We start from the raw sequence: 20,085 nt of genomic DNA, 5'->3' as shown, positions 1-20,085 counted from the left end.
GTATAGAATCTCCCATAAAATAATGAATAAAAATAAAATAAATAAGAGTTGTAAATCCCTCCTTTCCCTAGAATACATATAAAAGAAAATGACTGTGACACACATACACATTAGGTATCCCTGTGTCTGACAGCGCCCGGTCTACTGAATATAGGGGATCTGCTGTGCTCCTGTTCTGTCGGGAAGGGGTTAATAGGAGCACTGCAGATACCCTATAGTCAGCCAGGCTGTATTCCAAGTGGGGGGGGGACCCAATCCTCAAGCTCAGGGAAGGGGCAGACAAACCAAAACACCCCCTCCCCTTTCCCAGCACCTACTGCACCCAAAAACTCTGACCATTTTAATTTTGAAATTTTCCAGTAGCTGCTGCATTTCCCCCCTCGGCTTATACTCGAGTCAATAAGTTTTCCCAGTTTTTTGTGGTAAAATGAGGGGCCTCGGCTTATATTCGGGTCGGCTTATACTCGAGTATATACGGTACTTGGATTTCACCACAGAATTTGGCACTTGGGTCCAAGAATTACTTCCACCCTTCATGATATGAATCAGCAAATTGAAGGAAACCATTTTGAAGGGGTTTATCAGACTGATAAAAATAAAGAGGAAAAAACCGAAGAATGCTGGATTAAAACTTAAGAAAATACACAGTCATCTCACTCATTTTCCAGGGCTCCTGGTCGACGTGACTTACTGCTGCCGCCGCTGACTGGTCAAGCAATTGTCTTCTGTGTGTCGAGATGGTTCAGGAAATAGAGTCACCAGGGAATTGGTGAGGGATCAGTCAGACAACCCTATTACATTATAGACCACAAACCCAAAAATCACACAGACCACGGTCAGAATTCTTTTTTTTTTATTGCAAAAGAAACAAAAAGGGAAAGCGAGACCGCTCCCGCAGAGAAAAATATTATCCAGGCTCTTTTTATACAATCTAGTCCCGGGCCAGGGAAGGGAGCAGCCGGCGCACACATGCTCCTTGTGTGTGCGCACACCAGCTTCTGTATATAATTATATATATTTCTGTATATATGCACAAATGGCTGCCCAGTGTGTGTGGAACTAATGCATTGATGAGTGCACTTCTGCATCTACGTTCTCTAGAGAGAGGGGGCTGGGCACGAAAAAAAAAAAAAAAAAAGCATCAAACCAAAAACTTAAGTTAAAAAATAAAAAAAATATAATATTAACTCTTACTATTTATCAAGAAGCAGCCCATCCTCTCTTTTACTCACACACTCCACCCCAAGCACCCACGGAAATAAACCTTACTCACAAAACTTTTAATGCTCATCAAGGGGGTCAGACGTTCAAAATAGAAATGTGGTGGTCAAAAAACAGGGGAAAAAAAAAAAAAATCTGAGCTGCCGCTCACTCCTCAGTGGCTTCTCCATTAAACAGGTCTGGAGGAGAACTATCCTGTACTAGAGAGAACAAAAAAAAATAAAAAGTGAAAAACATACAGAGTCTTCCTCTGCTCTGTGACCAAGATCCAAGTCCTATAGGTCTTGATTTCAGCCCTAAAAGTAACCAACACCAAGGCTGCAAAAGCTGTTTAAATACCCGTTTCAGATATAGCCCACTTCTTTGCACCAAGTGACTGCCCCACCACAGGCGTACGAGGGCGGGATCTTGAATCGCCAATTATTGCTCCTTGTTTGAGTCAGGATGAAAGGGAGGCGAAGGAGCTGGAGAGACCCGAAGAGGAGGTGGTGATTGACAGTGTGCATCCTCCAACACCATGGTATCCCCTGCACCACACCTCCAGCACGTACCCAGTCCTAGCTGATCCTTTGGATAAGTTTGTCATCTGACAGACAGTACAAGGTGCTAACAGATAAGTCCGAGATGAAGCCCTCACACGCTCCCCGTGTCACTTGTTTGCAGGCTCGAAGATCGATCAGTGTCAGGTTGCAGGCTCGCCGCAAGTATAACAAGGACTCGTCAGTTACTCCTTTACAACCTGACAGGGGAAAAAGAAGAATTTAGAATAAAATATTATATTAAAATCAAAGATAAAAATTTCCTCTATCCTCCTGGGGTCACTGGAGGCTGTACAGAGGGGGTCACATGTAGAAATCAATCTTTCTGCTTTCACTTCACCCTCCTCACACAATCATACAGAAACAGGAAGTCCCGTAACACTTGTCATCCTGTTCAACCTCAAAACCACACAAAGACTGCAGCGCAATGAATTGTATTAGGCAAAATTAATTAAAATAGATAAATAAATATAAATATATATAAGTATTGCTATAATAACGACAAGCTGTAAAATAAAGTTAAAGATCCTACTAATATTTTTATTTTATTGTGAAAGTTTGTATGTTTGTTTCTCAATCACGCCAAAACCGCAGCACGGATTTGGCTGACATTTGGCACATACCTAGCTTGGACCCTAGAAGGAAACATAGGCTGCCTGTTATTGCACTAAATGCCCTGTGTCGCTAGGCTAAAGGACCAGGACCAAGTCCTTCAGCTGTGCACCGATAGGCTAGCGGCATTGTGTGGGCGGGCCCATGGAGACTGCATGCCTGAGAAGATGGCGGCTGCTTTGCAGCTCTGGAGAGTTGAGAACATTCAGCCTTGCTACGCGCGGCACCATAATTTTATCGCCTGTGCCGGATGTCTGTCAGTATCTTGAACGGCGGCTGCTCACAGCTCTGTAGAGTTGTGCTGTGCGCGGCACCACAAGTGTCTTAGCTGCACCAGATGTGAGCGAGTACCCTGGGGGACGGTGGGGTTCAGGGGTGGGGGAGGGGCGGGGCCGGCAGGGCACACATTTACATACACACACAGGATGACAACATCTCGAAAAATTTAAAATAAATACAAAAAATTATCACAAAAAGGATTTTGCAGAATTCGTTTATTCCTCTCCCCTTCCCTCTGAACAGTTTTTAATGCACTACATGAACGCCAACGTATCCCATAGACATATTCAAAAAAGAAAAAAAAAATATATCCAGCACCTTGAAAAATAAAGTTTGAGTTAAAACATAACTTTTAATATGGAAACAATAAAGTCCATCACTATGATTAAGAGGCGTCCACCTCGAAACAAGTCGGCGGTCTAGCATGTTCTGTTAGTCTCGTCAGTTTGGTACGTCCCTGTGATTTTCATCCATTTTTTCATGTGCTTGGTGTCTTGTATAACATTTTTTTAATGGACTTTTGTTTCCGTATTAAAACTTTTTTCAAGGTGCTGGATATATTTTTTTCTTTTTTGCATACATCTTTATAAGTCTGTGCCCGGGGGACCATATCCGTGCATGTGGAATCTGTTTTATACATGCATTATTGGAGCACTGGCTGTGGACTGTTTGTGTTGTGGAGGTTGAGGTTGCATTCAAGGCTTGAGAAAGCGCTTTGGTTAGCGCGAAACGGCTGTTGCCTCTATACGCCTGTTTATGCATATTCTCCCTTCCTGAAGAATGTTTTTATGAAAATATCACAATAAAGAATATTTTTTAAGAAAAAATTCATCAAAGTGGTGAGTGCCCCCCTTTATTTTCTTATCTATTGAAGATTATCCCATAGATAGGTTGTGTTCAATATCTGTAAAAATGTCCTAACAACCACTAGGGCCCAACTCACCTGCCAAATGGATGTGTGTGAGAGAACTCCGGGTAGACGACCCGACAGCTGTAAGAAGGTTGACAGACTGGTCTGTTAACAAAGGGCAGTGGCTGAGGTCGAGCTTAGACAGGAGAGGACAGTGCCGTATGATGAGTCGGAGTGTGACGTCAGTGATGTCCAGGCCAGAGAGGCGCAGGTCTGTTAGGAAGCGGAGCTTGCTGCGAGAGTCATGTCCTGCAGATCCAAGAAATCATCAGGAATTAGAGAGTCACATTTAGTGGTAACATGAAAGAGGCCCTATATGGCCTGGACAAGTTACCTGGCTTCTCGGTGGGTGGTGTCAGCAGATCTCTTATCTGCGCATCTTTGATTCCCACACCCCAGCGTAAATCCAGAGTTCTCAGAAGTGGACAGCTGGAACTGCTGAGAGCAGAGACCGCAGACCAAGAGCAGCCGGCTAGGATGAGTTCTTTCAGGCCTGGCAGAGAACACTTAGTGAGTGAGGTCTGGGCATATTATACATCAAAGAAGCTCAGGAACATGCTACGCCATTTATAAAGGAGAATCTAACAAGGCTTCTTCACAAAATACACCACTTTCTTCTAGAACACGACACTGCTGATGGATTTACATCATGGTTATTCAGTATTGCAAAGAGTGAAAGTCATGATGGAACCCCCACCTTCTCTCCCAGCACAAACTGACATGCCAGGGCCAGAAAATGTCAAAGTGCATGTCAACCTGTGCTGCAGGATAGGCTACAGCATGTGAATGAGCTTTAGTACAATCTCATCCACTACTGTGCATAACAGTGGATTAAACTAAGCCCCCTTCTTAATCCTTGTGACACCCACATGAACATGGGAGAACCCCCAAATACAGTGAAGTAAGCCCCGTTTACTGTAATAAACCGGCACTCACCTGGCAACCTGTTCACTAACCACGTGAGCTGCTTCCGAGACACATTGGTCCAGCTAAGGTCAAGCTGTACAGGCTGTCTCCTAATGATACCGCTAAGTGCCTGCGGCATCAGAGACTTACAGCGACTCATATCAATCCTGGACCAAAGACGTTTATCACAACCCCTGCAAACGCACAAGAAGCTTACATCAGTATATGGTATTTTACTGCATAAACAACAGTGGTGTCACTCGTCCCGTCTGTGGTGTCAGTATTAAGCAGGTATCTGCCTGTGATGTGCATGGTATGGTTCAATCTCTGCAGCGAGTCCGTAAAATCCCAGGTTGCTGACGCACATAACTGTGGACCACTTTCGTAGTCTCCCTCATTTCTATCAAGAAAATGCATACTGTAATATGCTGCAGATTTTATGCATGTCCAAGGCATATGCCATACATTCATTTTAGAAGGCCCCCTGTGTGCCTGTCGCCTCTATGCATTAGCGGTGGGCCAGGGAACAGAAAGGGGGAAGACTTAGAGAGTAGCTTGAGGAGCAGTGGCGGCTAAATGTACTGGAGGGCAGCACTACTACTTCTTGCCTCCATGTAAGAAGGACGTGAATGTGTGAACAATGCAGATAAATGCGCATAAATATAAAAATTTTTTTGCTTCCATGTCATTTCTATTAGCAGGTCCTTCTCATAAACATAGGACGTCTAGGATACAGACTATTGGGGTCAGTAGACACACTCGTAGTTACATCTACAATACGGGGAATTCAGAGGTCAAAAAGAAGATAAAATCCTATTCTATAATTCAGCTCAAATAACTAGAAAAAAAAAAAAAGTTCAAAAATTCAAGTGTGATCTGGTGTCAGCCTATAGCAGCTATCAGTCATTTTAGTGGACGACCACTCATATAGTACATGAATGGGTTGGGCCCACGATTCACAAGAAGCTTTATGCAGCAGTTACATGAGCTAAAGCCTGATGTGGAAGGAGACCATCCTAATATGGAGCCCATAATCACTCATTACTAAAGACACTTCAAGCTATAAAAATTTTCTGCACTGTGTGGATGGGTCAGGTTTAAAACCCACTTACCACACTGCCAATGCACAACACAGAAGCTAACCCGCTGCAAATATGTCGCATGTATCCCTGGCCCAAGTCCGATTTCTGACTAAAGGGTCACACTTGTCCATGTGTCCCACTTAGTCTGACTACACGAGTAACACTCACCACTTGTACCAAGCCTTGCAGACTCTCATACAGAGACAGAGCTCTTTCCGAGTTAGGTACTGGAAGACAGACAGCCACACATCTTTCTGCATGGACAGGTCATCTTTACACTGCCCAGGCATCAGTCCATTCTCCACTTCATCCTCATCCTCTTCATCATCCTCCTCCTCATCATCATCATCCTCCTCCTCTTCATACTCATCAGGTGGTTGAGGCGGAGGTGGGCGAATAGGATGCCGGGGATTTGGTGTAATGGCTTGCAGTTTTGGGACGATAGAAGAGGAACTGAGCTCTTTTGGGGGTCGCTGAAGGGTAACAGTGAGGTAGGAGGACCGATGCCAGACGCGGTCAGCCTCTGAATGTTCTCGCCCAGTAGGATGGTTTTCTTTTTCACGGGTCAACTGTCGCCGCTTGGCTCTTTCTTCCCTGGTGACGAGGGCTGCCTGTGGTGTGGTTGCTGGCGGCGTTGGGGGACCAGAAGATGGAGAAGGCGGTAGAAGGAGAAGTGGCGGTGATGGGGGACTCTGCCCCAGAGGAGGTCGTAATACTTTGGCTGATAGGTGGGGGTCCAGGTCACAGTTGTCCACAGCCTTCCGTTTCTGAGTAAGAGCAGGGAGAATAAAAGTTATTCATAGAGCACTCCTACAATAAAAAGACCTAAACATCTATCTATCCATCCTCTATCAATCCATCTATCCATCCTCTATCTATCCATCTATCTATCCATCCTCCATCTATCCATCCATCCATCTATCCATCCATCTCCTATCTATCTATCTATCTATCTATCTATCTATCTATCTATCTATCTATCTACCTCACACATAGGTTGTACTGAAAGGGGTGCTCAGATGCAGTCAGATGTGCTGCTAAAATATACACCAGTCCATACTGACTAGATTCATAGATTTGTCCATCTTGCATGTGGACAATCAAAATTTGGCATACAAAGTACCCAGCACTATGTCACGGCTTCTGTTCTTCACATAAACTACAAAACAAATGTGAAAGAGGGCCTAGGAACCCTCAGTTCTGTACTAGTGGCACGCTCAGCGTCATTAGATAGTACAGGAGCTGCATGTAGTCATTATGTACCGCTCTTATGGCTCTGTTATGGTAGCACTTCTTACATTATATTATACTAATGTGCTGCACATCAGCAGAGCTACATTTCATATACAGCGGTCCCCAAGGTGCAGCACAGCATTTGTCAGCAACTTCTGAGGCATTTTTTCACACGTGTCTTCAAAAAGCCACTAGTTTATATGCATCAACGGGGAGAACAGAGAGCTGGAGGGAGGAGACATTACACAGCCGACACCTCAACTCAATATGCAAGTACTATGGAATACAGTAACTAATGTAACAATGTATATAAAAGCGTAGTAGTACAAGTATATTCATGAATCACAAAATCCTGGCTATACAAACACCACAATTTTATTACATGTTCACTATGAAAATATGTCTGCAAGACTAGGATACAAACAGGATGTGCACTTTGAGGAAAAAAAACAACCTGGGAGTTTATGTAGAAGCTGCGCTTCCAGACCAAGTCCACTCCGGCTTGAGGGGACTAATATGTATTAGAGATGAGCGAACACTGTTCGGAACAGCCGTTCCGAACAGCACGCTCCCATAGAAATGAATGGAAGCGGCCGCCACGCGAGGGGTTAAGCGACTGGCCGCCGGCAAAGTGTACGTGCCAGGTGCTTCCATTCATTTCTATGGGAGTGTGCTGAGAGCGTGTTGTTCGGAACGGCAAAGTCTGCGTGCCAGGTGCTTCCATTCATTTCTATGGGAGCGTGATGTTCGGATCGGCTGACCCGAACAGTGTTCGCTCATCTATAATATGTATCAGTCCCCAAGGACTGAGCACATAAATACGAGCCCATGCAGGTTGCCCACTCCATCATCCATCAGAACGACTCTCTCTCAGTCCACCTTCTGCGTCTGAGTCCGGTTCCTTAGAAAGGATTTTTTGGCACTACAGCGATCTCTGTGGATAACTGTCCATGTGCACTACTAGGCTAATTATATATTACATACACACATATACATACATATATACGTACATATACACAGAATTTTTTGCTTTAGAATACTATTATACAGTGGAGGTTTTAATATTTGGACCGATGTCTTAATTCTGAAAAGGAGTTGCCTTTTAAGAATCTTAAAGGTGGTCTGTCAGGTGACTCCCAAACCAATGCTCTAAATGTCTTATCTAAATTTGCTCTGCAATGGTGCCTGTAGCCGTGAATGACATTTTCCACTTCTGTCGGTGTTCTAGCTATTAGAGATGAGCGAACACTGTTCGGATCAGCCGTTCCGAAACAGCACGCTCCCATAGAAATTAATGAAAGCAGCTGGCAGGTACACTTTGCTGGCGGCCGGTCGCTTAACCCCCCGCGTGCCGGCTACGTCCATTCATTTCTATGGGAGCGTGCTGTTCGGAACGGCTGATCCGAACAGTGTTCGCTCATCTCTAATGGCTATCTATAGGCAAATTACACCGCACCCATATACTTGCAGGCTGATCCGAATACCCATAACAAGATGGGCATCTCCGAACGGCTTCTGTTTGTAGCCAAGAATGGATGTTTCTGCCCCTACACATCACTATTATTGGCTTGTGGTGCTGACAATACTGACAGCAATCTGTCAGTATTCTTCCCTCTCACCCTAGAGAACATTTGCACACTTGGCCGAGCATGCATGTGTATGGTGAGAGAGGGGGAAGCAGCAGACTAGACACACAAGTGTGTGTGTGAACTGACAAATTTTTTTTTTTTTTTTTTAAATGGAGATTGTGAGCCCCACATAGAGCTCACAATGTACATTTTTCCCTATCAGTATGTCTTTTTTTTGGAATATGGGATGGAAATCCATGCAAACACGGGGAGAACATACAAACTCCTTGCAGATGGTTTTTTGCCCATGGTGGGATTTGAACACCAGGACTCCAGCGCTGCAAGGCTGCAGTGCTAACCACTGAGCCACCGTGTGGCCCCTGAACTGACAAAAATTTGACTGAGAAAATGGGTAAAATGAAGGTCTGGCAACAACCACCTAGACTTTAAGTAGACCATTGAACTTACATTGTGCAGCAAGACTTTTTCCTGATCCGGGCTCACCTGAAATAGAAGAAAAGGAAGGCATAAAGAAGGATTCCTAGAAACCTTATAGGGTCACTGATCTTAAACCACAAATGTTACTTCTTTATGACATAACACAAAGAAAAAAGGTGTTGGCCGAAGCAACGTGACTCCGGCTGCAAAGTGAGAATATGGAAACAATGACCAGTTGTGATTTGGTTGCAATGGGCTAGCTACAAGTAGCAACGCCACTCATAAATGTACAAGTTACACCTCAGACACAGAAGCCAAGATCTGCAATCACAGCCACACAGCAAATGTTAAACCAAAGTACTGCTCTCTGTTATCAGCCATTTTAAGCAGGAGAAAATTTGACAACAGCACCCTTAAAAAGAAATTACTGGACAGGAAGATATCTCCCCTTCACCCATGCACAGCTTTTGCAGATGTCAAATGCAAACACGGATAAGCATCTGTATAAAGTCGTCTAGTAAAGTGGAAGTAGTGGCCCTTTAAGATCAAACACGCAAGGTTAACAGCACTTTTAAGAGGTGCAGCAACCGGGTTACAGTTATTGCTTTAGGAAGTAGAGGTCAGTCCGCTCACCGTGTGCTTCTTCCGTTCGTTACATTTGGGGCATTCCCAGTAGTTGGGAAGCTCGTCACTCAGCAAGCCTTCGCCGTCCATCTGTGATACAGGACACAAAAGGTTAAAGCACGGGGTCTGGGCCTATGACTTCTATGTTATTTCAATGAATAGCATTGCTCTGTTCATTAGCAATCTGAATACTATCTAGAATTAAAGGGTCATTTAAAGGGATACAGCCAACCTTTACCTGTGTAGTAGGGAATTGCAAACAACTCTGCAATACGCTTCTACTGCCTAAATCGCTCACTAAACGAGACTAAGCAGGTAATATGGAGAGCAGACCGCGCTAAACAAAACCTGGCAACCAATCACAGAGCAGCTTTTACGTCTCTCGATAACTCAATAGTGGACTGCCACCAGTGGCTATGGGCGACAAAGGCCTTTCTATTAGGCACGTTCACTAAAATAGTACGTGCCATCAATGGCGCCCGAGCTCTGCGGTTGGCGAAGCAAGAACCGCCTTGGGGAATTATTACCTGCCTGGCTCATGATCGTAAAGGGGACAATCTGGGTAAGAAATGAGTTTTATTTTACTTGTGAAGCAGCAACCTACTCCGATGTGTTGTACAAATGATAGTGGATTTTATTTTAGGACAGCGCACCACAACTTCAGGTGGTTACCCCTACTAGCCAAAACAGAACAAAGTATTAGAGGCCCAATAAAGCCCAAGAATATGTAGCCGCCTGGCTCTGAGCGCTCACCCACAGCCATCTGGTGGTTGCCAGTCAAGCACACATACATAGCTGCCTGTCAGGACAGGGAACCACTACGGTTATGAAGACATCAGAGATCTAACATACGTTATGGTTTCTAACTGGTGGCATGTAAGGGTATGGAGACGTCCCTTGATGTGGATTAATGGCGCAGATTTTCACCCCATCCAACAAGCAGGGTAAAATAGGAGGAAATTCCACAATAAAACCTTGTAACTAAAGGAGATTTTGCAGCAGATTGGTTGCATATTTTGCACCAAAGGTCATGTCAGGGTTATCTACTGCAAAACTCATCCTGTCTGGAGCTACCCTAGGTAAGAAATGCCAAGTGGTCCCGTGGCACTTGGTATGGTTGGCGACTCTCCTGTTGTCCATCTACCTCCACGCAACTAAAACTTCACACCCTCGAATGGATAACAGGAGATTGATTTTGTTATGGCTGAACAGAAGACCACCTACTTCTTAAGGACTTTTGGCTACTCACCTCTAGGCAGCCAGGATGGACGATCTCATTGCACACCGAGCACTCCATGAGCTTCTTTTCAAAGTCGTGGGAATCACTGGTCTGATCCACCTCTCCACATATGGCACAGGTGACAGAGTGGGGCAGTCTGGGCTGGAGGACAGAGGCGGCCTTAGTCAGTGACCTCATTATTGTAACACCCAGGGGGCTCCAAACTATGAGCCAAGCTATGAGCAAAACTATGCCAAGTGACTAAAGCAGGGGGAGGGGGGAATAATACACAGGAGGAAGGAGGTGCAAAAAGCTAGATCAATGCATAAAGCAATGTGTACAGACCCCTGTAATACTCACCGCAAGGCACTGCCTTTGCATACAAGACTGTTTCATTCTGCCCGGACCTCCAAATTTCTTCATGTCTTTGCAGTAGTGGCAAGTCCCACACTCTCTCTGCAGACAGGCTTGACATTTCCGGCACCTTACTCGTCTCCTCCTCGCACCAGAGGAGGCAGAATGTCCGGAGATGGTGGCCACCGGGCGAGGGGCTGATGTAGCATGACGGGCTGCGGGCCGCATGGTGTGTGGTTTGGTGAACTGGATCTTAGGCCGGAGGTGAACTTTATACTAAATGTAGGGGGGTTTAAAAGGGAAAAAAAAAAAATGAATAAATAAATAAAAATTGTGAGGGAACTTACAAAGAATCAAGAATTATGTCATGTCAGTTCTCTACAAATACAGATGTAGTGGAGCTGATTTTGTCATTTCACAGTTTGCCTATGTGGAAAACCACAGATGACACTCCGCAGTGTCACCATAGGTCTGTCAAGTGACAAATCAGTTCGGCTACATCCACATCAAAGGGAATTAGTCTCCAGGATGACCCCTTTATTAGCTATGACACAACACAGTTCATGACTCCAATGGTGGGAGTAAATTCAAGCACAGGACGGGCAGGCGGTGGCTAAGAGATCGGTATGGTGCCATAACCATACAGGCCCCTAGGTTGTCATAGATGAGCCAAAATAATAGGAGGATGTGGCAACAAAAACGAGCCTAGAATTAACCTAGACCTCCACTTCATAAAACAGTACTACGTTCGCTGTGATGAAGAGTCGGATCTGTCACACCACACTATAATGGGGTCTGTTACAGGTCCGTCTATATGCTGATGCATTATTGGACAGAACGGTGGACGGAGGCTCCAGCCATGAGCTCCTAAGTTATGTATATACTAATGCTGGCCATTGGAAGGTTATATGGCAGCCTATAGTGATACTACCTCTAGAGCTGTGGTCCTGTAAATCTACTCATCAGCACAGAGATGTCCCCACAGGACTTATTTACCCATGAAGATCTACAACAATGACCTGGGATCGGCAAATCTAGTGTCACTGAACATACAGATGTAACTATGGATATAGGGTGTATAGCATCTAGGTAACGTACACAGGCAAGTATGGGTGCATTCAATACGTGTAGAGAATATACATTGTGTATCTAAAATGGATTTCATGTAGGTCATGTATGTAGAGTCCAATAACATATAAGATAATGTAATGTAAAGTTCTGTATAATACATATGACTATACACAGTACATACAATATGTGTATCACTCTATGCGTAGATCGGCTGGGTTCTCCAAGAAAGGGACAGAGCTTATTATGGGGCCCTCTTCACAATAACTAATAGGGAATGTGGAGATGGGTTGTCCTTATCAAACAACTACCGTTAGGGCCAGGAAGCTTGATCTGTGGATCAGCTAGATTTACAGGCCCAAACCCGGCTCAGCTCAGCCGAGCTACCTATAGGCTAATAAATCCAGCCAATATATGGCCTAAACTTAAAGTATGAAGCTGCCCTTATGGTGGATTCCCATGCCGTGTATTGTCCCTCACAAAAAAAAAAAAAAAAAAAGTAACTGCAGTGAGCAAAGTGAAACTGGTACAATCGAGATCCAAACCCAGTTATGTACCTGCGGAATAAAATGACACTGCCTGCAAATCCTTCCCTAAACTGTCCCTACTTTTTCCACAGGGAAAGCCGCCATGATCTTGACTGGCATTGACCCATGGCAGCAATGCAGCAGTTCTCTCCTTCACAGACGCTAGACTAAGTAGTAGGCGGGTGGGAAGATCTTCTACAGTCATCCGTTATGTGGCGGCCAACCATAAAATCCAGTAACGGGGGTGGAGAGAGACTGCACAGTAGAATCTTATTACCCAATGGACAATAGGTGACATTTCTGCATGGGATGAATACACACACCAATACTAAAATACAGTCTGTGCAACCCAAACCCACAGCTTGGCTCAGCGATGGCGGGATCATACTGCCACATCTATCCATAACGGAGCACTTGTTCTTCTTTGGGCAGAGGAGTCATAACAGCTCAAAGGTAGTCTCCTGGGTTAGACACTGCAGATGGTCAGTGACGCTACACCACCGAACACTGCAACATATGTACAATACGCTAGCGCATGATGTATAAGGAAACCCCATTATTCTAGAAGCCAAAACCAGGAGTAGACGTGTGGGAAGATCACAGCAGCGATACAACATCTATTACTCCTCAATCACAGAAATTATTGAATGGCTGGAAAGAAGGTGGTGAAATATAAGGTTTCCCCTCATTGGGAGTAAAAGATGGTGCACAGCATGTGCCTCATGTAGTGACTACGTCATCCTGTAATCCCCCTCCCAACCTTAAACATGCACGTAGCCGTATCAATGTCCTTTCCTATGGGGCCCCTCACTAAGCTTTCTGTTGCTGAAATGACCCTTAGATGGTCATATGCAGATTTACCTTCGTGATGGGGGAGGGGAGAGGCCTCATCTAGTCATTGCACTAAATCACACCCTGAGCACCACAAGAAAAGGCATTACTGGATGCTGCACATGCCGGGGTCAGGAAAGGGTGGAGAAAGCACCTGACGGTCTCTCTAAGCTCTCATGTATGTCAACAGTGCACCCTTTCGGCACATGGGTGATAGAAGGCACACACTAGGGCTTTCCAAAAAACAAACATCAAAACCTCAGAATGTCCTTTTGGCAGGTTTGCGTGTAGATACCCGACTTATTTACTAATATATGGAAGTTACAAGTTTTTATTTCAGAACTACTGGACCAAAGTCTGACTGCAGACCACGGAAACACAGCTATTCAGAATAGAGGGGGACGAATCACAAAGACGTGGAATACAGCGATTCAGGGTAGTCGGGGAATAGGCATGAAGGGTCAGCAATTTAGGAGCATTTCTGGGGTACAGCGGTCCAGGGAAGACCGAATATGCAGGAGGGAGTTCTGGAGATAGAAGATAGAAGTAAAGCGATGGAAGGAGCAGGAGAGGAGCCAGAGTACAAGGATTCAAGGGCGCAGGAAAGGGGGTATATATATATATATATATATATATATATATATATATATATATATATATATATATATATATAGATGGATAGATAGATAGATAGATAGATAGAGAGATATAAAGGATAGAGAGAAAGAAAAAGAAAAGAGAAAGAAAGCAAGCAGAGGATTGTGTTAGGGCACTGCAGATACACAGGAGGGTGATGAGAGCGTGAAGGAAGAGGAAGTGGTGGGGCATGTGAAGCTCAGAGTACAGGAGAGAAGAGGTGACGTGAGGTGAGAGATCCACAGAAGAGAGGTGCAGCAGAGAGCGCTCAGACATCAGGGGACCTCTTACCAACAAGGCAGACATTTGGCAGCAGCCATTGCCCGTCACTAATATCTAGTCGCCCCTCTGGCAGCTCGCTGGGACATGGGTCCATTATCGCCCAGTGAGCTCAAGGCTCGTGATCCCATCCAGGCCCTACAGTGTTTACAGCAGAGTACCTCTGCTCTCCTACTTCTAATGAATGTCAATGGCAGACATATAGGTATACACATACCCCATATACAAAGGCAGAAATATAGTCAAGCCAGACTGAAATTCTGTGTACTTGCAACATATGAGCAAGTATTTCCTAAGAAGTATTCACATTTTTTTTGCCTGCAGGGTGAAAAAAGAGCAAAGCAAAATACTATATGCATGCATTGTTACTGGAGTTTTCAGGTTGAATGAGCACCAATTGTGGTCACTATGCATGTGCTTTTTTGGTGCGCTGCACAACCACCCTGTGTGAACACACCCTAATGGACTGCAGGCGTTGTGCTAACCTCACCACACACTATATTAATAGCAGTCACCTGGTCGCAGTCAGTTATCAGGACACATGAACCTTTGTATATATGGCAGCGGATAGAAAAGAGTCGCTCTGTTCACAGCTGTGACATATTGAAAGTGCCGACATAAGACTGTATGCCGGGTTTACGTACACACACATTATACATAGGTTTTGTAATACGGCATCATCGGATTACTTAGTATTTGAGTGAAGGCAATTAAGCTAGATCTCCCCTTTCCACCATTATCTTATAAATTAGATTTTTTTTTTTTTTTTTTTTTTTATTTTGCACCATTTTCTTGTAATAAAATCTCCACAAACAACCAAGTTTACCAATGTTCATGAACTTAAAGCTATAAACTCCTACTCCAGACAGCCAAGTCTGATTTCTGCTTACCCCGCATATCACATAGAAAGCACGTATAGGTGCCACTTATATAAAGAGCTACAAATGACATTCACAAACATGTATGTCAAAGTCTCAGGGGCTCCTCAAAGCCGAAACCATGCCAGATACAATTGGGGAAGGTACTTCAAAGCACACAGCAGACTTCCTGTCCAGTAACCCCTTTAAAACAACCCTGCAACCAGTGTGTCTCCAGTCGGAAGTGGCTGATACCAGAGAACAGCAGCTTGCACTCTATTTATAGCAAGTGTGACCATCCAATGCAACTGTCAAAATATGGGATCTTTCAGGTATACATATCTGTGAAGGCTCATCAATAGCGTCTTTATATAACCAGACCATGCATTGCCCAGCAGCGCCAATACAGACATAGTAGAACTGAACTGCTCATTTGGTCCAGCCGCTGTACTGACATAGGGCTGTAGAGAACGCTCAATGAGACGGTCAGCTCTGCTACATCTGTAGGTATCCACATGCAAAAATAATGGATTCCAGAATTTGGCAGAAGGAATCGCATAGGACCTATCACATTAGATGTATGAATCTATATATGTTATCGGAACTTTGCAGACAGCCGGTCAATTCATTGGACACTGCAGGCTGGTCACACACTTCACAATAAGAATTATAACGATAGTCACGTGATGGACAACATGCAGAGCAGACTTACCTGCTGCCTCTTGGGCCACTGAACAATGGGGACTCCGGAAAGCGCGAGTTCAGGTGGGTCATGCGCGTGTTCCTCCAGAAGCTTCTATTACCCTCCAGGGAGCAGGGAGAAGAGAAAAAAAGAGGAGGGGCAGGTTAAACAGTCTGTACGAACATAACAAGCTGCAGCAATACATGGAGAGATGCCCACGCCAGGTGCCACCCTACCCGCTCCGCTACAGTACACACACAAGAGCCGATCAGGTGATAGCCATCAACAGCATGGGAGGGGGAAGGCATGACAGGTAAACACACTGAAGCAGACGAGACTAGCCCCCGTGACTAGCATGGGAGAGGAGGGGGGGCACAGATGAAAACAGACAAGGAGAGACACACATAGACGCAGCTGCTATGCGTGCAGGAGGACTGCAGGATATGCAGACAAGGGGCACAGATGCCACAGACCACTCCCCACTCACCTCTTGTCAGCACTGACCAGCAGCACATTTCCTGCTGCCTGCCAGCTCAGTCAGTGGGAGGGCGCTGGGCTGTTCTGCAGTCCTCATGCAGTAGCCCTGGTGACTGTGCTGCCAGTCCCAGCTACACCGCCAAGCGCATTGGCTCCTGGCTGTCTCATGCTGAGCCAACTCTGACCCTATGCCTGCAAGTCCCTCCTGGCTGTCTCCACTTGCTGCTTACACACTCTTCCCAGCAGTGCTTTGCAGTAGGCGGAGAGCAAAGGCACACAAAAGAGGGGGAAGGGGGGCCAAACCTGTGGAGGGAAGGAGACAGGAGGAGGTGGGGTGGGGAAGGGGGCGCCCCGATTGGCTAGAAAATAGACTCTCCTCCCTCTGCACAACTGTCCTCGCTTCCCGTCTCTCACCCCAGGGGGAGGAAATGCAGAGCTGTCCTGCAGCACACATGAGACGTAGCAGGGCGAGCAGCAGACGGCGCACAAGGCAGGGCTATGGTGACATCTCCCTATTCTAGGCCCTCCCTGGGTCACACCGTCAGCACTCAGCCATCTGCTCCCCAACAGATGCCAAGCACACACAGGGCATGGTGTTACACACAGGCCTGGACACAGCCGATTATACAATCTGGTCAGAAGAATGGCCAATATTTAGGATTATGTCCCTGGAGAGGTCCCCACAAGGTCACTCATGTGCTCTACACATAGACAATAGGAAACACAAGAGACTGGCACTACAGCAACCAGCAGGTACTGATCACAACATGCTGGCAGGTGTAGTTCTCCTATGAGTAGTAAATAGATAGTACTTCAGATCATTTAGTATATTGTAATGTATGAACATACGCATGATAATAAAAAGGTTATTAAAAAAACACAAACTGAAAAATGCCAACAATAAACCTATTCAGCTGTTCTCTTGGAAAGAAGGATTGAGAATGATGACAGACACCCAGCTTTCCCAGACCTCTGATTCTTGGGGTGCTATTCACACACCGCTGTAATCCATCAGGCCTCTGATCTTAAAGTACAGGATCAAGGAATGAGATTACTAGATATGTAGTAGTTTTCTCAGGCACCATCAATAGCGGTCAGCTAAACACTGCTTTCAGGAGGAAAAAAAAAATAAAAAAAAAATCAGGTGTTGAAATTCAATATACTCAGTAACCCCTCTGCCAGCCAATATAATCTGATGGGTGATGGCACCCATTCATATAACAGATGGCTGGTCCCAGGTTTCACCAACTTTGTGATAAGTAATAATAAATAATAATAATAAAAAATCCTCTTTATTGTGGTATTACTGGGAGATTTGCCTTTCAGGGTCCCAGGAAATTGGGAAACGTATGTAGAGCTGAGAAAAGAAATCTACTTAATGGTGTCTTCCCAGAATGAACAATCATCACCTAGGTAGAACATGTCTGGCCTCTGGGTCCATGACCATCATACATGCAATGGTCCAAAGCTCCCATCACTGTTTATCACTCCTGATATAAGTTGTCACATAGCAGCCCCCTGGGCGGAACAACATTGTCACAAGCTCTCTGTCCCCTCCAACATCAGGAAGATGTCTCCACAACCAGAGGAAAAAAAATGTCAAATCTACCTATACATAATGATCACTGAGCAGATGAGAATTCCTAACTCCAGCCAATCTTACAAAATCCAAGATACCTTCACCCGCACCTCACTGAATGTGGTCTACATAAAAGGGTTTTCCAGGAGACAACATTGATAACATATTGATGATCTCTATTAAGGATATTGTAGGTTATCAATGGTGGTCAGACACGTAGGACCCCCACAGATCTATGTGATGGTGACATACTAATGTTCATAGGTCACATGATACAGCTGCAGCTCAGTCTCATTCAAGTGAAGGCGCCTGAGCCGCAATACCAAACATAGCCCTATGTGATGTGTTTGGCATTCAATGAAAACCCCACCATGCGCACCCAAATGCTGAGGCCTATAAAAAACACAGATGATCCATCTTAAGCAAAGGCCATCAAAATTCAAGCCCCTTTAGTATATCTACCAAATATACAGTTGAGATCTTTATATAGGCGGACAGAAGCTTAGAATGAAGCTGAACACTCGCTGTTATAGAGGACAGAACTACCTGTACCACAACATAACATGAAGGACATGAAAATAATGGTATTAAATTCATACCTCAGGGGGAGTACAAATTCATGCAGAGTCAGACTGGGATGTTTAGGGTCCAGTGGAATTATTTCTAAAGGCCCACCACAAGGACCCCTGTAGATCAGCATGGCTATAGGTAACAACAATGCCATGCTGCACACTTGTCAGACTATATGCGCCACTGCACTACCTAAACCCACCGCTACACTCTAGATGGCAAGCCTGTGTGTTCCTGCTCTACCAGTGGCAGAACCGGGTTAGGATGCCACGTCTCCCCAGTTCTGCGATTACTTACTGATCCCTGTTCATGCTCACAACCGACCACCTCTTCCGTCTTGAGCCTTCAATGGGCCCTGTGCACCACACATCACATCCATGATGACATAATGTGCAGTAGACGGGGGGCCCCAGGAGGCTGAAGAAGAAGACTGCAGTGGGCAGGAGCAAAGACAGGAAAGTTATTGAGGGCCGTTACTAGACCTCCACTGCTTATTAAAAACAAGTAGTGAGTCTGGCAGGACCCCCTAAAGGCACTGGGCCCACCGGAGGAATCACCAGTAGCCTAGTAGGCCAGTCAGACACTTGAGTAACTCAGAACAGTGATGAAGGAGTCTCATGGATTCATCTCATACCTTCTGACTTAGTGGGGCGCCACAATCATGGACCAGGTCACAATCAGGACAATAAAACTTCCACACTTATGTAGGAACTGCTCTAATATTTACTGTTTTAGCAGATTACTCCTCTCCTTATATCACTAGTTGTGCTTCGCATCACTTCTCCCATGTTCCTATGTCCTTTCCTGTACAAACGTGACTTCAGATAGTGTTCTACTGGAGCCTTATAAAGAGTATACTGAAATATACAGAAAAATGGGGAGACGAAAAAAAGTTCACTCACCATATGCCACTTCAATAACTGGATTACAGCCGACTACATGGACTGATCCAGATTGCCGTACTAAACCGCAGGAAGAAAATTCATGGAATCCAGAACCAAGAACGCTCCCAATCTTTGTAGCATATCTTATGTAATTAAGATGTTGCCAACTCCAATGATCAAGCCTTTGGACGTACTAGTCTATGGAGAAGGGAGGGGGGAGAAGGAGGCTACTGGGAAACACACAAATATAACTGTGGCGGCTACACTCCGCTATTCTGTAATTAATGAATTCAGCGCACGGTCGGCTTTCCAGCAGTATATAGAACTGCCTGGGCCCCAAACCATGAAAGGTCTTCTTTAAGATACTGTATATTACAAGACTTCTTATATTCTCCTGCACTATTCTATTATGGAAAGGTGTTTAGAAATGGAGGCACGCTTTAACAGTTTGGGAACATTTTTGGTACTGGATTCTACGTTTTCCTTTTTGCCCGACAAAGACATCCAAGATAAGTTCATACAGATGAATTTGAGGCCCTCCTCCACATCAGATGCCTCTCCAAAAAACAGGCTCTAAGCTGAAGTTCCCTTTAGGATCCAAATTTGATCTTTGCTTCAAAAAAAAACACACAACAAAACCTGAATGTGTAAACACACCTTAAACACTCCTCGAACAACTACAGAAGTTTAGACCACTTGTGAAGTGGAAC

General features: G+C 45.0%; 1 protein-coding gene across 2 annotated transcripts in view; it reads right to left on the bottom strand.

Annotated features, from left to right (window-relative positions):
* Positions 1 to 838: 838 nt before the first annotated feature.
* KDM2A (lysine demethylase 2A) overlaps positions 839 to 20,085 on the bottom strand; it is an 82,867-nt gene continuing 63,620 nt past the window's right edge. Inside the window, exons 13-22 of one of the 2 annotated variants that reach the window (XM_075257777.1) lie at positions 15,896 to 15,979; positions 10,992 to 11,261; positions 10,662 to 10,793; positions 9,422 to 9,502; positions 8,819 to 8,854; positions 5,718 to 6,316; positions 4,498 to 4,661; positions 3,896 to 4,054; positions 3,595 to 3,810; positions 839 to 1,960 (exon numbers count right to left, since the gene is read on the bottom strand). In XM_075257777.1, coding sequence (XP_075113878.1) covers positions 1,779 to 1,960; positions 3,595 to 3,810; positions 3,896 to 4,054; positions 4,498 to 4,661; positions 5,718 to 6,316; positions 8,819 to 8,854; positions 9,422 to 9,502; positions 10,662 to 10,793; positions 10,992 to 11,261; positions 15,896 to 15,979 — 1,923 coding nt within the window. In that variant the 3' untranslated portion in view covers positions 839 to 1,778. The remainder of the gene's footprint in view (positions 1,961 to 3,594; positions 3,811 to 3,895; positions 4,055 to 4,497; positions 4,662 to 5,717; positions 6,317 to 8,818; positions 8,855 to 9,421; positions 9,503 to 10,661; positions 10,794 to 10,991; positions 11,262 to 15,895; positions 15,980 to 20,085) is intronic. The other variant, XM_075257778.1, reaches the window with a different exon arrangement.

The sequence above is a fragment of the Leptodactylus fuscus genome, chromosome 10 (genome assembly GCF_031893055.1).
Source record: "Leptodactylus fuscus isolate aLepFus1 chromosome 10, aLepFus1.hap2, whole genome shotgun sequence".
In the NCBI taxonomy this organism is placed as follows: Eukaryota; Metazoa; Chordata; class Amphibia; order Anura; family Leptodactylidae; genus Leptodactylus; species Leptodactylus fuscus.
Note: the sequence above shows the minus strand (reverse complement) of the source record. Positions and strands in the feature narration are given on the sequence as shown.